We start from the raw sequence: 20049 nt of genomic DNA on the forward strand, positions 1-20049 counted from the left end.
TTAAAGAACTCCTCGGTAGATTGATTAAAATTTATTGGTTATAGTAAAAAATAACAAATAATGTTCACTAAAGACCTATATGTACAGGCAAATTAAACACCTTACGATAGAAAGAATTAACTAAAAATGTCCTGTTACAACGCAGCGCTCGTTAATTTTATCATTTTTTTTTTCATTCGCTCCTTCGGCTATCGGATGTATTTGAACTTGAAAGCTTTCTTTCAAAAATTAGGATGTGTCTGAATTGAAATCCAATTTAAGATAAGAATCTGCAAAACACTCCGATGTGCACTTTGTGCAAGCGTTACGTGAAGAAATTACAAACGAAAATTAAACTAAATGAAGGGTAAATGTCAGAAAAAAAAACTTTGAAGGCTATAAGCGTGTTGCTGTTAAGTTTATAATCTCTCTTGTTTTCTTTGTTGTTGTTTTTTCCCGTGTTCTTTCTTACATTTTTTATTCCTGATTCGAATCAGACTAACGTAATTGTTGAAATAAACAAAATTCAATATAAAATAATTCAACCGATCTATGCTGCTGCCTAGAGCCGTTGTTTGGCAGCTCTAAGTTTCCTTTCGATAAAGGAACGGCGACTACATACAAACGGTCGAATAGGTTCTGATTGTGTCACTGGTTGTTTTCGACAAGCACAAAAGAAAACTATGGCATTTAAAAACGATCGCGCCCATCGTTTGACTAAAGGAAGGTCTATCCTTTCAAAGCGGTACAGTCTATATTGCATTCGTTTTTGGGCGTTTTCTGAACTTTTAGCGGAAATTCTCGGATTTTGCTTGCATGCGTACAACACATACACGCCATTTGATTACCGAACTAAAGGAAGGATAGATAGCTTAAATTCTCCAGGCCGAATAGTTTAATTAACCAGCTTTCATGTTTTAGACGCCTTCAAATATCAAGCACTATGCAACGTTCTTCTTCCCGGAGAACTGTGTGCCGTGTTTTTTTCAGTTCTCCTCTTCTTCAAAGATAAATTTTCTCGAGAAAAAATACATATCATATAGAACATCCTCATTTACTCAAAGTACGCTACTGTCTAACATTTTCGCTCATCAGGGATAGCGTTTAAATAATATAAATATTTCACTTACTTATCAGTTATTTTTTCTGCATTTTTACTTTTTTTTATTAATAATTAAACCATACTTTCTATGTATATATTTGAGAAGGCCATTTTTGATTCCATTTCCTTACCGCGCTAAAACTTAAGTATTATATTTTTCATCGTCCTTTTTTTTACTGAAGCAACTTTTACTTCCGTAGAAAACATTGCTCGCAAAATGCTTTTGCGTTATTTTTTCACTCATTTTTACAGTACTTGTCTCGCAAATGCGACGATCATACAGCAGTGTACTATTTATTGGGAAAGAAACTAAAAAACAACTTAACTATGGCGCTCTGCTTCCATTGTCGCTATACATACACTTTAAATTTCGTATTCAACTATCTACTGCATTTGCTTTCTTTCCCATCTGTTGCTTTCTGATAGAACACTATAGTATGTCGCTGTTTAGTATTCCTTGTCGGTTCTTACATAAATGGTAAGCAGTCAGAAATTAGCTATTAGTTTCCATGGATTCGGCTTTATTCTTGTACAAAACAAAATGTAAACATCCAATCACCTCGCTCGCACACTAATCATGCAATTGCTCCATTTCTACAAAAAATAAAAACGTTCGCATACACTCTATTTACAGAGGATTTTTCACTCAGCGCGTACAACAGAAAAATAAGCAAAGAAAAACAAGCACAAACAATAATGATTCGGTAGCTGCGCTTTCTCGCCGATCGATCCATTTCCATGTCGCGTTCCAGTGGATGCGATGTGATGCTGTCGGTTGGTTGTTGTCTGCTGTTTGTTAGCTCTGTTAGCGACTACGGTTTGAACTTCACCAGCGGTATGTTCTTGGAAGACAGACACTTGTCACAGCACCATTCGGCGTACACCTCTTGGTGAATCATGAGAAAGGCCGATTCTGTTAGACCGCTGCACGTTCTGGAAATTTTTTGGAACAGAAAAATTGGTTATTATTGAGTAGTTGTACAAAATAAATGGATATGGCTTGTTTTACTATAGTAAAGTGGATAATTGGATGAGTAGATTTTAAGTGCAATTAAAGAAATCACATATTTTATGATATTAAACTCGGTAGCGTGGCCTTAGTAGAGCAACCTAAATCAACCTCTGCAGGAAATCTGTCGCAAAGCAGAGGAGGATTGGCGGATCCTCGGCGGGAAGATTCAGTTTTACCAGAGCGGTGGCACAACCAGAATGCAGGATCGCGTGGTAAAGTCAGGGCGATCAACGAGAGACTGTGTCTATTGAGGATAAAAGGCCATTTCTTCAATTACAGCATCACCAATGTGCACTGCCCGCAAGAAGATAGATTCGACGATGAGAAGGAAGCCTTCTACCCGAGGCTGGAGGCAGGACGGGTGCTCCCACGGGAAATCAAGATGTCATCGGATATATGAACGCCCAGGTCGGTAGGGAAGAAAAATGTATAGATTGGTGATAGGACCTCATAGCCTGCACACTGACATGAACGATACCGTCCAACCAACGATGTATAAACTTCGCTGCTCCCTGTCACACAAAGAAATTCACTAATCTACCTGAAGATCACCAGACTAGTGTACAATAGACCAGATTAACCACGTTCTCATAGAAGGTTGGTTCTTCTCTAACATCACGAACATACATTCCCTACGGAGTGCGAATATTCACTCTGACCATCACCTAGTAGCAGTATATGTGTGCTCAAAATTATCACCGGAATACCAGACACGTCAAGGCCGTCTTCCTCGGCTGCACCTCAGGCAGCTACAGTACCTGCAATCTGCCGAGAACTACGCGCAAATACTTGATGAAGCCTGGTCATCTTCCGAGGAGTTAGGTGCTTCAAACCTCGAACACGTTTGGGACAAAATACGCCCGGCCATCCTCGGGGTATTCAAAATGATAGGTTTGATGGGAACATGTGCGAAGCGGAAGAATACTAGGAAAAATCTAGGCAAATGCCGACGAGCAAGGAACCAGTTGATCACGATCCTTAAGAGTAAAAAGCGCCAAAAGGTGGACAGAGATCGTAAAGAATTAGAACAATTATGCCGAACAAATGACTGGCACAAGTTTAACGAGAAGGTGATCCAAACTCGCATCGTAACTCGTAAGAGCTATACACCGATACCTGGCATGTGGCGGTGAGGGAGGGAAACTAGTCACAAACGACCACGAGTTGGTCGACAGGTGGAAGCAGTTCTTCGATGAACACCTCAAAGGCGAAATTGCAGAAGGAAACGAAACAGAAATTAAGCTAGGAGTGTCCAAGGAACATAGTAATGTCCCAGTATCTGATATCCAAAAGGTTAAATAAAAAATCAGGTTGCTGAAGACCAACAAAGCCGCTGATAAGGACCGCTTATCGGAGAGCTTCATATACATGACCGAAAAACGCTGGCGCGGCGTCGACATTACACTTTGGTAGGAGGAGAAGCTACCGAAGGAATGGATGAAAGGAGTGATTTGTCTACATCTATATCATCTACAAAAAGGGTGATCCGCTCGACTGCGGCAACTATCGTGGCCAGACTGAAAGCGGAGTCTAGGTGGATTGGCCTAAAAATAAATGCGACGAATACCAAATGCAAGAAAGGAACAGACTCAAAGGAAATAATTTGTGTTTGAGATCGCTGCTGACCGCGGACAACACTACTAAGGAGACCCAGCAGCGCATTCAAGCGACTCGGGCCTACTTTGTCCTTCACAAAATGCTATGGTCAAGAAGCATATGCAGCCGTACGAAGCTGATAATATGCAAAATTCTTATTAGACCGGAAGTTCTTATTGAACTTGAAGCTGTGACGCTACTTATGGAGTACATATGCAGCCTTACCGTGTACGAGCGGAAGTTGTTGCGGACGATATTTGGCGGAATACAAACTGAAAACGGAGAGTGGCGGAGGCGTATCACGATCTACAGGCACTGCTAAGAGAGTCCGATCGTACATCTGCAAGTGCAAGAGGCTTGATCAGTTCGAAAGTGATTTGCAACTTCTGCGACGACTGTTCGAATCAAACTGAATGGACGACTGTTCGAAACAGCACGAGCCTATGGCCCGGCTCTATGCGACGACGACTGTTCGAAACAGCACGAGCCTATGGCCCGGCTCTATGCGACGACGACATATTTTAAATACAGTAATGATTTAACAAGGTGTCACATTATTAGATATATATATTTGCTAAATTAGTACTGTCGCTGTTATCGCTAGATTGCTTTACAAGAGATGTTCGCTGTATTAAATTTGTAGCAGTTTCGCAAATCGATCTACCATAAGGAAAACGAATCAAGTGAGAGTAGCTCTTGTTTCGTTTTTAACCTGAGTTTGTGCTATGCTAACTCTAACCTTAAATTGACAGGCAATATCCTAATGTTGACTGGTTGGTCGTTTACCGAAAACATATTCGGGTAGCCCCGAAGAACGTTTTGAAGCAGTTTGATAGAATTTGTGCTAATCTGGTTATACCGATTAAACAAAACTAATAGGTAAATAAATTATATACGGTATAACTTTATTAGGCTTTTGCCTCCTCCACCATAGTCGTGTCTCCGCCGCTAGCATTCATCAATCGTCTCGACCCTACGTGTGTGCACGGAGAACGAGGCTTCCAGAACACTATTCCTGGCAAGTACAATAACGCACATTTCATTTCTCCCACTTATGCCATACCGTGTTCTCAGTACCATGAATGGCTTCGATCTCTAGACACTGCCACTCTTTCGACGGCAACGACCCTGCAACTGTTGTGCTGATACTAGTTATACTAGTATTAACTAGATCTTAGGAATACTAGTTGGAGCCATTGAAAGTATGTAAACCAAATCGAGAATTACCTTGAAATCCTCCAACGCCAGCTAACGGACCTCGACCTAGCCGACGACAGTGTCTTACTCGCAAAACGCCGAATCAATATGCAGAGCAAGTTAGATGACCTCTCCGAGAGCTCCCAGATAGCGGGTCTCACAGTCAATGTAACAAAAACTAAGTCTATAGTAATAAACACTGACAATCCCATCAAATTCACAGTAGCGGAACAACAAGTTGAGCAGCTAAACGCCTTTCAATATTTTGGCCACACAACAATCGATGGTGGTACCAAGCCTGATCAGGAAGGCCAGGGCTGCCTTTTCAGCCTTTCAGCGAAACATGGCGCGAATTTTTAACTCAAACGTTAAATCCGTATTGCTGTACGCCTGCGAAACGTGGTGGGTCTCACCGGAGACAACGCAAAAACTGCAGGTAATCGCTGCCTGTGATATATGAGCCGTCCCGAATTATAGTGGTCTATTGACCTTTTTATCAAAAATTAGATTTTTGCATGAATCGTATCTTTTTGCATAGATGTACTCTGCAAACAATAAAAATTTTCAAAAAAGGTTACGATAGGTTTTGCATCATTTATTGACATTTAGAAATCCTATGGATTAGACCAGTGTGTTTAATTGTTTATTTGTACATCAACAGGCCTTGTGGCCCAAATGATAAAACCTAAAAACTACGCGCTATTGATAAAAAACCGATTTTTCAGCACGTTACGGCTGACGTCAAATTCGAAGCTGGTGTAAAAACGTCGATTCGGCACGTGTAGAAAGTGTCTATTGCGCAATATACGACTCGGGACGTGAATATCAAGGTTTTCCAATATGTACGGGCAATCCACTCGTGAGGTCAATAAATCAGAGACAATTGTTGCTCTATTTACATCGCGACGAACATGAAGAGAGTCTAGGTCGATGAGCCTACAGCGTTGTTCGTAGCTTAGCAGCTGGAAAGGGTTATTCCACGGAAGTCTCCGAAGAGCAAAACGAATGAATCTCCGCTGCACTGACTCGATTCGGCTAACTCCATTTTGATAGTAGGGACTCCAAACTGGAGCACAGTATTCAAGGTTGGAGCGGACTAATGCACAATAAAGAGCTTTCAAGCTTCAAGTAAACATCGTTGAAGTTCTTGCCGACGCGCATAATGAAGCCAAGGTTCCTGCAAGCTTTGTCCACGATGAACGCGATGTGCTGTTTGAATGCAAGTTTAGAGTCGAGCAGTATCCCCAGATCCTTGACGCGGTTTTCGCGACGTAATGGCGTATTTGACAGCTTGTAGTCAAAAGCGAACGGGCTCAGCTTTCTGGAAAATGTAATGACTTCACACTTGTTGGGGTTAAGCAGCATGCGGTTGTCGACACACCATTTGGCAAAGGTCGATAGTTCCTCCTGAAAGACAGCGGCGTCGGATAGATTTTCGACTTTTGAGTATAACTTGAGGTCGTCAGCAAACAAGAGTCGCGGACCTTTAAGCAGGTAGTTGACGTCATTGAAGTAGATAAGGAATATTAGAGGACCAAGATGGCTGCCTTGTGGCATTCCAGAATGAACAGTAAACGATCCATAGAGACTGCCCTTAATGTTCACCTTTAAGTGGCGATCGGATAAGTATGAACGGAACCAACGCAGCAACGGACCACCTATGCCAAGCTTATCCAGTTTAGCAATAGCGACTTGGTGGTTCAATCTATCGAAAGCTGCGGAAAGATCAGTGTAAATGACATCTGTTTGCGACCGAGCATCGAAACTATTTATCACGTAGGATGTAAGAGTCAAGAGATTGGTAGTCGTAGAGCGTTTGGGCATAAATCCATGTTGGTTATCAGAGCTATACTGTTTAAAAAATGCAAATACTGGTTCAAACAGGGCGAGCTCAAACAGTTTCGAAAATGGTGCAGAACGTTTTAAGGATTGCAGGTAAATTATATATGGAATCATAGTGGTCTATGTACATTGGTGTGAATAACTCGCACATTTTGACAAAAGTTGGGATTTTTGTGTATTCGCATGTTGAAGCCCTTTATACCCTGCACAGAAAACAATCTGCTGTAAAATTTACTGAACGGTCAATAGGCCACTATAAAATTCGGAACGGCTCATATCATTCGTGCCTAGTAGCCTGACAACTGGATAACCAACAAGGAACTCCATTGTCAATGACATCAACGGCGGAATTCAAAAACGTAGGTGGAAACGAGTCGAACACACCTTGAGCATAAGAGCGAACAAGATCGGCAGAGATGCACACGAATGGAATCCCAATCCGCCAGAACAACGAAGTAGGGAAAGACCTAGAAGCTCATAGCGATGCAGCTTAGCCTACGACGTCCGGGCTATTGACAACCTGTCCTGGCGACAGGTGAAAGCCATGGTGAGAAACTGTCGGCAGTGGAAATCTCTGATTTCATCTTTTTGTTCTGCCGAACCGAGTAAGTACACTTCATATTGATCGATAAGTTACAATTTCCAGAATTTCCAGCAGACAAGGAATTTTGAAAGGATATCATTGATGAATAAGTTGGTAGGCAATGAGCCTAAGTTGCTTCCTAGAGGAACCCATGATAGATTATAAAACATTTTGCATTATTCCAAACAGATTTTGTCACATAAAATACGACATGTAAGATTAACAAATTTGCATATTTCACATCTACTTGGCACTTTCCGGCAGACTATTTAAGCAGAATGACAAAAAACTGTAAAGAGCATAAGTTTGAGATGAGCATTAGAAAAGCATCAAGCATGGTATCAACAGCGACGCAACAAAGTTGTTTTTCCTAGCAAGACTTCCCAAGGCTGACCTTGACGTTATTACCAGAGAGTTGGAGATGGTGGAAACCATCTATGCCACACTTGAAACGGAGGCTAGCAGGATTGTGCTGAAACTCAACTATCATATAAATAGCAAGATCAGTCTTTTTCCACGAACAGTGGCAATTGGCGGTGGTGGGATCCCAAATATATGAACTCTCTCTTCAACGATTTCAAGGTTGATGAGTTTATACATTTGGTATCTCATGTTTCCGCCCAAAATAATACGTGTAAGGAGATTCAACGACGCAGGTCCATTAAAAATCATGTTACAGCAAGTCTACTAGAACATAGCGTTGAAAAATCAAAAGAGATGTTTATAAGAAACATTTTTGTATAGTGTAGACGAATTCCATTCAAAATTACTTCATTTTCCGATGAAGGAAGTTTTCAGTTATTCGTTTGTATTTGATGTTCGATTATGATTGATTTCTCTTATTCTATGGTCAAATCGCGAGTGTCTGGAGCGAACTAGTATATTGGTCATTACTTTTCTTGCTGATCAGTAATTTTGGTATCTTTTCGTGGTATACGTTCAAGTCTGTTGTCTCCAATATATTTCGTTTGCTTCTGCTTCCTTTGCTCATTCACGTTCCATTTAAGGTGACTTAAATGCTTATTGACTTGCATTTAAATTGCATTTGTAATGCTTATTGGTTACCTGACTAGTGCTTTGTAATGTAGTAGTTATAAATGCTGCATACTGTAGTATATCATCAAAACTTGGAAACCATTTTTGGTGACCGCAGTCTTACTTTTCCCCGAACAAGTCTCTGTCAATATCAATACCCAATTGGAAGTATATATTGCAATAAGGAACCAAATTGTCTGACCTTCCATCAAATTATCCACAAGAAAAAACAGCAAATCCAAACAAACACACTTACCTATGAAACCAAAAGTTGCACCCAGATTCGCACAAGATTCCTTGATCGTTGTCATGCACCTCTTTGTGGCAGCCCCCGCACGGATAGATGGGAGGTGCGTTCGGATTCTGTGGGTTGAACACTTTCGACTGATCCGGCGGGTACAGCTTCCCGGATGTCACTGGCATCGGTTTCGGGCCAAAAATACCCATGTGATGGTGATGATTCGGCGGTGGTGGTCCATTTCCCGGCGGTCCCAGACCGCCCATTGGTCCGCCGGGGCCACCCATTGGCCCACCAGGACCTCCCGGTCCTCCCATCATGTGTGGAGACTGCAGTGGGCTACCGCCCATGCCACCACCCATACCGCCCATATGACCCATGTGGCCACCCATTGGGGGTCCTCCCATTCCCATGCCACCGGGACCGCCGGGGCCCATTGGGCCACCTGGACCCATTGGCCTATGCCCTGCATGGCCTGGTAGCATATTTCCGTGTGGTAACATTCCCATGTGATGATGCATGCTGTTTGGACCTCCACTGCCTCCACCTCCTCCACCACCTAGCGAAGGTGGCATATGAGGATTTTGTTGATGATTTCCAGGGTGGTTTCCGAGATGATTGCCGGGATGATGCGAAGGATGATGATTCATTCCACCCATGGGATTCGATGGCATGCCACCCATTCCACCAGGGCCCATACCAGCGGGGTTCATGCCACCTAAACTGTTGCTTCCAGGACCGACACCGGCCGGATTCATCTGCTGTTGCTGCTGTGGTCCTACCGGACCTCCTGGACCCGACCCACCCGAGCCGGGACCGCTACCAACGGAACCACTGTTTGTACCGGGACCTTGCTGGTGGTGAGCATGAGGTGACTGGTGCGGCAACGGTGATGCATGCGATTGTTGCTGCTGTTGAGGATGAGGCGGATGAGGTGGCAGAGGCTGTGATTGAGCGGCAGGAGATTGATTCGGAGGCTGCTGTTGATTTGCTGCCATCGAAGGCGACTGGTTAGGCTGACTCACTTGCATTTGTAGTTGAGGATTTGCTTGCTGCTGTTGGGATTGACCTGGCCCCTGCTGACTATTCGGTTGCTGTTGATGGCCCAGCTGATGAGGTAATTGATTGGGGTTCCCTGATTGCTGATTTGTCATTGCACCGTTGGGTAAGTTCATTCTATTATTACTATTGACGCCTGCCATGTTCGGCGAGGTCTGCCCTCCGACGGTTTGTGCAGCCGATGACACCGGTTGACTATGGCCTGCCGAATGCGGACCCATGGGAACGTGATTTGGAGGTCCATTTCCAAGAGGACTATTCATTGGAGGTCCCATAGGACCATTGTTCATGTGACCGCCACTCGTGTTCATAGGACTACCCAACATTTGACCTTGTCCTCCACTATGAGGCGACCCCATACCAGGCATAGAGCTCATCGGACTGCCTATATTTCCGCCGCTCATTGGACTTCCTACGGATTTGTTATTCATTTGCTGCTGACTCATTGGTGACATTCCACCCATTGGTCCCATTGGGGACAGGTTCTGATTGATGCCACCCATCGGACTAAGACCTCCCATTTGCGCACCTGGCATTGTACCCATAGGGCTCATTCCTCCTCGTTGCATGGGTCCGTGAGGACCCAAACCGCCCATTTGTCCCATTGCAGAGTTCATATGCAAGGGATGTCCCATAGGACTGCCCATACCCATACTCATTCCTCGCATTGGAGGGCCTTGTGGACCACCAGGACCCATTGGACCGTGAGGACCCATACCATGATGAGGAGATCCGTGACCGGGTCCGTGACCCATTGCATGAGGTGGCATTCCGTGCATTGGTCCTCCATGCGGTCCTCCGTGGGGTGGACCATGTGGTGGCCCATGATGTCCCATTGGTCCGCCCATGTGATGTGGATGCATACCCATATGGTTCATTCCCATTGGACCTCCATGCCCCATCGCTCCACCACCCATGTGGCCCATCATTCCTGGGCCTCCGTGATGCATGTGTCCGAGATGAGGAGATGGTGTATGCGTGGGCGTATCATCAAACGGATTCGATGCCACAATGGTATCACCGTATCCCGTCGGTGGGGGTGGCAGTAGATCTTGAGGTGAAGGGGTCGGCGTCGGTTGCGAGGCCGCAGAGTTCGCACTATTCGCATTCGAGGCTTTTCTTCGCTTCTTCGGCTGACTAGGCGCCGAGATCGGTAGCTGGGGCGACTCTGATGGTGATTTGAAATCCGGCGGACATCCCAATCCAGAGCCTGGTAATCGATACGATGCCATTCCTAAATTGTGTGTCATAACTTGACTATATACAAGCACACACCATAGACAGCTAAAGAACAATCGCGCTATACGAAAAATTGTCACAGACGATCACTTTGAGCGTATTACTAATTTTGCTCCCGACGAATCTATAGAACAGAAGCTACACATTCACTATACACTGGGTGCTACAAGTTTTGTTCTACGTGCGTTGTTGGTTTGTAAACTGTTATTGCTCTTCGGATTATTATTACTGTCACAACTTGTTTTGTGTTTTGTTTCGGTGCACACTATTGAAGCATTAAAAAACATGGTTTAATTTGAGGAGCATTTCTGAGCGTTCGAATAGAGCAGCACTTTTATTGGCATGGACTTTTTTTCTTCACTGGGCCAGCCGGGGCACTGTCCGCGAGGAATGGTTTACTGCACATGTTAGTCCATTCTTTCCGTATGATATATTCGCTGCGAACCGATGATCTAAAAACAAACGAGAGAAAAATACGATTAGTTTAAGCAGCTTTCCAATGAATAGAAGACGCAAACAAAAATCTACAAGCGTTGTTTGAGCTGCTATGAAATTCTGAATAAATCTTCAGTAGATTAAAAAGCGTATTTGATAACAATAATTATTCGTTTAAAAATTAAATTTTACTGTATAAACTAATGCTTTTTGAAATTCTATGTTTTTATTAATTTTTTTTTTATTTTGTTTTGATAGACAACCTTGTGTCAATCTTTGAAAAAATACTGAATTTAACTCGAGACAAAAAACAATATAGCAACCATTTTAAAACTGATTGACTGAGATAAAATTGAATCAATTAGTGATTGATGAATATTGTAAGTCATTTGGTGAGAAAGAAAAAACAAAAAAGCATAAAATAAAAGTTGTTCAAATTTAAGGGCATTCATTGTTTAATCAATATTAACAAAAGTTTTCGATGCGGCACGGCACAAAAAATGAATTTAATTTAATTCATATTTTCCAATATATAACCATACATATTCAGAATAAAAATTATTATCTTTGTAAATTTCTCTTGCATGTGCTATATTCTTGAAATCTAACGATTTCGCGTATTCTAATTTTATCATTTTGTAAAAATAAAACCTAAAACAAATCATTACTTGTTTCCCTCATCATACGAATTTCGTCTCAAGACAACAAGCCGAAAGCAAAGCAGCATCAACTTCCAATCGGTCTTTGGTCGATAGGGAATCTTTCATTTTCGCACTATCTTGCGCTGCTGCTGTGTGCTTCTTGCCTTGGTCTGTATCAAGAATGAATATTGAAAAAAAAAATGTGCAGAAAAAAAATACCAGTGAGTAATAAATTTGTACACCTCTCCGCGCAAACACCAACATGATATAAATGATTGACCTCAGCGCAGTCGGTCTCCTCCTCGGTCGGCTCGGTAGCCGTCTTAGCAAGCAGCAGTATTCCATTCCGTCCGAAGACCGCTGCTGCTGTACGAATTCAATGAAAACGTGCGAGTAGAAATATTTTACTTTCGACAGTGAGAGGGAGAGGAAAACAAAAATGGAAGCTTTGATTCCAATAACAAAAAAAAATTCGAAGACGGAAAAAAGTGCGAATGAAAGACGAGCACAAGAAATAGATGTCAATGACAGTGCTGGCAGATTCGTGGTAGGAGTTTGAGGAAAGAATTTTGGTAACATTTTTTAATTTAAATTAAAGAAAAAAAAATAGTGCAATTTAATTTGGAAAAAGTTTTCTTCTTTTCTTTAATTTCAGGATTCGTATTCTACTAAGACACGTCAAAAACTTGATTTGCACCTTATAAAATAGAAAAAACTTCAATTTGTAATGTATCATTATTAATTTAACGAAAACCTGTTAGTTACATAACTTTTACTCAGGTCAAGAAGAACACGTTTATAAAAACATTAACTGATTAAACAAAGATTAAGGTAAAGATTAAAATTTTATTTTAGCATACATCATGTTATCTCCAGTAAACGTTCACTTAGTTACTAATGAGTTACCAGCATTGTAGTATCGTTACAAGAGATGCAGCAAAACTTTATTCAGTAAAATTGTACATAATAACTAGTTCTACAAATGTACCTTACATGACACATTGACATTACACATCACATGTTAAATTTTGCTCGATTGAGCCGGCACTGTCAAACGAACAAAAATTGAGTCAAAGTGATCGAACCATCTCTGGTTATCTCTAATTCAGGTGGTTTTGAATAAAGTTAAGGATGGTAATTGCCTAACGGCCAAAACTATCCGATTTCGCATTGCGGTCTCGCTTATGAGCACACTCCTTCCACTCAAGGTTATGGGACGTGGGAGTGGGAGAACAAATGAGCTTGCCGGGTCGATTATCCCTGGTTGAAGGTGCTGAGGCAGGTAACTAGATAGTTCGCGTAGACAGCCGCGAAACACGCGTGTAGTTATAATTATTTAACAGATCCCTTTCTACGATAGTATGACGGACTTCCGCCATAAAATCGCGGCTACGTAAGTTAAAAACAAAACGCACCACTGATTTGAAGCTTCGTAGTTGCTGTTTGAAGTTTATTGAAATCTTGAGAAGTGCACTACATCACATTAAGTGCGGTAATAGCTTGGGCGAATTTTCGTAGTAGCTGTGGACAGCCCACTCTGTAATCGACGAGAAGTCCGGAAAAAATTATTTCCGGAACATTCTTCACATTATTAATTTGAGGGATCCTTTTCCGATATTTATCCATAATGAACACCAACATTTTCTGAAAGCTGAATTAATTTCTGAACTGAACTGAATGTTATTTTGTGGAAAACACCATTTGGCAAAAAATGATGGTATTTTTTTTGTGGATTCGGATAGTAAATTATGTTTGGTGCAAACTTCGATGGCCTTAAGGTCTAGGACACTTTGCGAACGCTCGGGAGACTGTTGCTGTACAGGCTTAACAACTTGACTGCGTTGGTCGAGAAAGGATCAGATCAAATCACAGACTGCCACCGAAAACCCAAATGCTTTGCTCAGGTTTTGTTGGAGGATTTGATGGTTGACGCAATTGAAGGCTACCGAAAGGTCAACTAGCACCATTACAGTACATCGGTGATTGCCAAGGTTGCTGTAGTACTATATCCGAATCCGTGTCGAAAACCTGATTGTTATTCGGCTCTTCGGGCTTCGGGTTAGAGACGTCTAGATGATCGGCGAATCATTTAAGTAAAATCTTCTTTAGAATCTTGCAGATCGCTGAAAGGACGCTAATGGGTCGAAAACATTTAAGAGTAATAGTATTATTCGATTTTGGAATTAGTATTACAGTTGCTTTTTCCAGGATGATGGCATTGAAGATGTTTTTAAGTAGTGGAAGGCTAAACGAAATTAGTAGACCATCGCATTGAACCATTGGATTCCGATAGCATCGGAAATTAACGTGAACGAATGTTTACAAAAGTCTGCTGTGGCATGCCGCCAATTTACAAGTATTGCCCAAGGACAAGACGAATGTTGGTCTCACACGGCAGTCGTCGTATGTTAGAATCTCCACCTAGACACCCAGCCGAGATTCTAACATAAGACTGTTTATTTTGACCAGTATCGAACCTCGAAGTTAACTGGGCAGTTGTTAGGTGAAAGTATCTGGTATTTGAGCGCCAAATTATCCAAAGACCCATGAAGGCATCACTGGCCTTTTTGATCCACATATTTACAGTATAGGTAAAATTGGAGGCTTTGCCAGTGTCGATATTGCGACGTGGACTGTGAGACTTGCTGTCTTGGAGCTATCACAGTGATCATCAAGCTTACTGTGCATATAAGATCGCAGTTGGGAGTTATAGAGCTAAGCCGGGGTCATTTCATTGTTCAATTGCTTAGAACAATTCTCTTCAATGGCTCCAATTAAGAATGTTAACAAGGCGTTTTCAAGATTTACTTTTTGAGAAATCTTTAGTCCTAGAATTCTTTGATTAATTCTAGATTTTTCGGCATAACACGGAACGTCGAGATATAGTCCACGCATAATCAGCCTGCACGGAATCCAGCTTGCTGCCACCAAATAGTTACTTTAGTGGCAACGGTCCGTTACCGATCCTGCGCCGAAAGAATTATGGTCCTCCAGTACCGTCGGTCCTGGGCTGCCGTTCTCTAATTCCCACGAACACCAGTTGAACGTGCAACGACTTCGACACCACACACCCACCGCTCGTCGATCAGCTTCCTTCAGCGTCCATGATTCGTGTCCGTAAAGAACCACCAGGAGGATTAGTGTTCTGTACAGCGCCAGTTTTGTGCGAATATGCAAACTACGGGACTTCAGCTGGCTACGTAAACCGTAGAAAGCCCAATTCGCGGCTGCAACTCGTCGTTTCACTTCGTGGCTTACATGTCACGAGTGTACCAAGGTATATAAATTCCTCCACTACTTCATATCGTTCCCCATCTAACTCCACCTCGGCTCCAACACCACTTGGTCTCCCACGTTCTCTGCCAGCAATCCTGTAATTCGTTTTGGCGGTGTTAATGGTGAGTCCCAATCTCGCCGCTTCCCTTTTAAAGGGCCTGAAGGACTCTTCCACTGCTCTACGGTTGTTTGTGATGATATCGAAAGACGAAGGATTCCGCTAACGGTCTGAGTCTTGTAGCTTCACCGTTTCTCAGCTCACTGATTGCCTTCTTAACCTCCTGCTGTGTAGAAGGCTCCATAGCTTGGCCATCGCTTACAATTCCTATCCTGTCCCTGCTGATCTCCGCGTTTACCTCTCCATTAAACAGTGTCTGGAAGTGCTCCTTTCACCTGGCTGCTACCGCCGTTTTGTCGGTAAGCAGGCTGCCAGCACTATCATTGCACATCACAGGCATGGCAAAATTCCTGCATCTCACCGTTTTATAGAAACTCCGTGTGTCGTTGCTGGCGTACCGCTCCTCTCGCTTCCACCGGATGGTAAGTGTCAATTTTTTCCTGGATACAGTGCAACATACCGCGCCAGTTCACGTCTTCAGATAAGTTCCATTTTTAGGGATTTTTATTAATATGCCATGCAACCAGTCCTCCGAAAATATCACGATTTCCCAGACATTGCTAAAGATATTTTACAGATATTTTCACCGACAAATTATCTTCCTGTACCTCGATTGAGATGCCGTCTATCTTCATGCTTTGTTAGACTTCATACGTTCAATTGCTGCTTTAATGACGCCGCCTCAGAGTTGACGCGGTTGATGCGATGTATTGTGAACGTGACGGTTTTGTTTGTCAGCGATAATTGAAACTCGCAGAGTTGTTTAAATTGTTCAGCCCAACAATTAAGCTGATCCGTACGATTGTCTAGCAACTGGCCACCTCTGTGCTTGAGTAGTATTTTTGCATTAGTCCACTAGCACGCTCTGTTTTTCCTTCTCAGCTACGGAGTTAATCTAGGCGCTCTTGCCCCGTATACAATATAAACAGGCTACTAGCTCGACGTATCATAGACGGGTTGCAGTCTTAGACATACTGGTAGGTGCTCGCCCAATATTGGTTATCGGCTTTCTCCACTCATCGGTCATCCTCCAGGCTTCGTCTCAAATTCTGCCGGTGAATGCAACAATAACTCGAAAAATGTGACACCTCTTTTGACTCCGCTAACAGTTGTTGAATTCGATGTTCAAGGCAAAGAACATATGAGAATCAAATTGTCTGCCATTGATGTCAATTTTTGCGACCCCCTAATACTTTTGCTTAACCCCTAGGAGTTTGAGAACCGCTGTGCTAGAATATATTACATTCTCAAACAGGTTAATAACAGTGGACTGAAATTTAGCAATTTTTGAATATGAATAGCTCTTGTTAAGTTTTTGCGAGATTGAAAAGTTCAAAAGCATTGCTAACCCACAATAATCGCACATCAATCAACAAAATAAAGCAAAACTAAAATAAAAAAAATAAAACAAGTATGTTGATTTTGAGCATCTGTTAAAATTAAAAAAAAAATCAGAGGGGTTGTGTACAAGACACGACCGCATATATAGGTGACGCAGGACTACGTAAGTCTCTTTGTAGTGATAGTAGCATGTATTCTTGCTTGTAATCATTCGATTCTTCATGTATACATGCTATATGCAACATATATACATGCTATAAGCGTTGTATGTAACATTTATCAAAGTAGTAACATTGAATACGTTCAATTCTCAAAAGATTGTGCATTTGAAAATAATTTAATAAAATCAAGAACACAAGAAGAACTATTGATTTGCTGCTACCTTACTGAAATTAAAGATTGTTTTTATTATCCGTGGTTTCCCACGTTGAAAGGATTTTACCAATTCAATCCTATTTTATCAACAGCACATCTTTTCACTACACTTCTAATGAAACGACAAGCTTGCGTATTCTTACAGAGACGTATTATAACCGAACACTACAGCTGTAGCACATTTTTCCAGCACAGATATCAAATTCGCCGAGGTTTAATCGTCACGCAGTAAAGAATTTGCGATCTGTTGGGACAACGAACTTGTGTCATTTTTTCTGGCACAGTTCCCTAACACAGACATCAAATTGGACTAGGTTTAATCGCGTTCGTAAGAAATCTGTTGGCACGAGGGGGCTTTGTCGCTCTCTCTGGCGTATTTCCCAAGCAAGGACATAAAAATGGTCTAGGTTGAACCGCGGTGTTAAGAAATCTTGTTGAAATGGGGAAACTTTGTCACTTGTTTTGGCTTACTTCCCAAGCACAGATATCAAATTTGTATAGGTTTAGATCATCGTAAAGAATCTTCCAACCAATCATGAAGCGAGAATTCTGGTAAAACATAGGTTCATTATTTTTAATTTTTCAATAGTTCAGCATCAAGAATCCATAATTTTCTTCATTTGGGTCAATTCTTAGAAGATTTTCCGATTGATTGGTGTAAGAATATTGAAAATCGATCGGAAAACCGCTGAGCTATTAGCGCTCAAAACCTTTCATTTTTCGTGACGCTCGCATTTTTTGATTTTTTGGAATGACACCCTATCTCAAAACTTGCCGTAAAAAAGACATCGATTAATGATGTCAAATACAACTAATAAGAGAAAGAAAAGAATTAATGAATCCTAACAAAATATCAATGCTATCTTGCTGGCTGTAAAGTTTGCGATTTCCAAGAATCACTTTTCTGAGTGAATAATTTTTTTCTTTGTACTTCTTATTAAGGTTGCATTTGGATTTGGACCACTACTGAAATTTATCGCATTGTATGTTTGACAAAAAAATTCAGCCTCAAGTAAATTTTCAAATGAGATCTGTGTACAAATATTGTGAATCAGAAAGCTAAACTTTATTGTAATACAGGTAAAAGTATGAATGAACATTTCTCAACATTTATTAATTAATAATGGCATATAGCATATAGCATAGGCATATAGTATATAAAGTCCGTTTTAACTAATACTTTATTAGTAAACTAGTACACTAGTTTTACTATTGAATAAATATGATATAAGTGAAAGACCAGAGACCCAAATTAAATGACTATAGGGACATATTGTTTACTATTCGGACACTAAAATTAAGATTGAGAAAACTATAAGAAGCTTACCCTAGATATAGGTTTATTTTTGAAGATATATCAGTGATTCTGAGAAACCAAAAGAACAACTTTGACAATGTCCATAAATAGACACTTCAACTGTCTTTTGACACCAATTTAACAGCTACCTACCAATCTACTTGAAAAAATAATACTGGTATACTTCCAGAAATATTCAAATAGCACAGTTTAATTCAAACTACATTTAGCCGTTGTAGCATTTAAAAGATTTTATTGATCGGCAATGTACATTTGAATTTTCAGAGTTCGTTACTCGATAATATTAAAAGGAAAGCAGTTCTGGAATTCTCAAAAACAAATGAACTTTTTTGGTTTGAATGCAAGACAGTAATTTTGCATAATTTGTGGCATATTAACACAAGCTGAAGTATATCCACTAATGCAAGCATGCATCTCTTCCAAAAATTTTTTGATATACCATTGCATTGCTGATTGCTACATATACGGATTAAATAATTCTGACAACACATCCCTCGGAGTTAACCTAAAATTTTATCCATGTTCGAAAAAGCAAATACACTTCCACTATCAAAGCAATCGACTCAGGGAACATTCAAATTATTCCGCTTAAATTATTATCTCATATGAAAAATATTCATTACTTACAAATGCAATAATTTCGAATCAGACATTCCGAACGGCATACGCATTTCGGTGCGATTTCCTTACATCCCGGAAGCACTCCACCGTGCACCGTGTGGATTCGTCTGTACAAGAGGAGTCCTTAGCGCAGCGCTGCACTGCTATTGCTATCCCTTTCGCGCTTAGTTTCGAAACCAACACTCCAAATGGATCGAGCCAAAGCTCGCTTGTTCGCCAGGTAGAGCAAGGCTTCTTCTTCTCGCTAGTCGTGGCCGCAAGATTCCACGATCAAAACATCACCGCCACTACGGCAGGCTTGTCCTGTATGGCCGGAATCCTTTCGCTCGCCATCTAGGTCTATGCTAGCAGTCCTGCCGCTGACAATAATCACTATACCGTCAAATCCGGAACAAAAACTAACTAGTTTTTCCCTGCTTTTTGGCTAACCTCGGGGTGCTTTCGGATATTGTATTGGTATTATGCTGCTCTCCCGAATCCTATACACACATGCAGGTTTAAGTGGTGCTGCGATGGAGACGACACACACGCACCGCGCGAACGAACGGGGAACTGGATTTTTGCTTCGACAAAAAACCTGCCCGGCTCAACGCATTTCCCGACCCAACGATCGGAAAAACGTACCCGGAAACTTCGATTAGCACTTAGTACCGGTTTCGCCCGCTAAAATGCACTATTTCCACAGAAAAAATCGTTTTCCTTTTCGCGAAGCTCTCACTGCGGACACAACACACAAAATAATCGTAAACTCGAATTTTTTCGAACTATAGTCTTTTTCAGGGGCCATAGTTTGTGCGATGGATGGACGGAAAGAAAAGCAGTATTTGCTGTATTTGCTGCTAGAGTGCAGGATACGACAACTCGAAAGGAGGTTGCCTGCAAAAAGCCGATACGGGGTACGCTAGCAGTGCAGCTGGTAATCTTCCTATATTGATTGGTAATTTTGCCAAACCGTTTCATAAATCTATTAATTCTATTATCTTCATTTAAAACCGACTCAAAAACAGAATATGGTGCACTATGTAATTTTCTATTGTTTGGA

General features: G+C 41.6%; 1 protein-coding gene across 1 annotated transcript; it reads right to left on the bottom strand.

The window, feature by feature from the left end:
• Nucleotides 1-68: 68 nt before the first annotated feature.
• On the bottom strand, nucleotides 69-19741 carry LOC128740063 (protein pygopus). The gene is made up of 3 exons (XM_053835573.1): nucleotides 19014-19741; nucleotides 8603-11334; nucleotides 69-2014 (listed from the first exon to the last, which is right to left on the bottom strand). The coding sequence occupies exons 2-3, from the start codon at nucleotides 10891-10893 to the stop codon at nucleotides 1894-1896; spliced, it is 2412 nt and encodes an 803-aa protein (XP_053691548.1). The 5' UTR covers nucleotides 10894-11334; nucleotides 19014-19741; the 3' UTR covers nucleotides 69-1893.
• Nucleotides 19742-20049: the final 308 nt, after the last annotated feature.

This window comes from Sabethes cyaneus, chromosome 3 (genome assembly GCF_943734655.1).
Source record: "Sabethes cyaneus chromosome 3, idSabCyanKW18_F2, whole genome shotgun sequence".
Classification (NCBI taxonomy): domain Eukaryota; kingdom Metazoa; phylum Arthropoda; class Insecta; order Diptera; family Culicidae; genus Sabethes; species Sabethes cyaneus.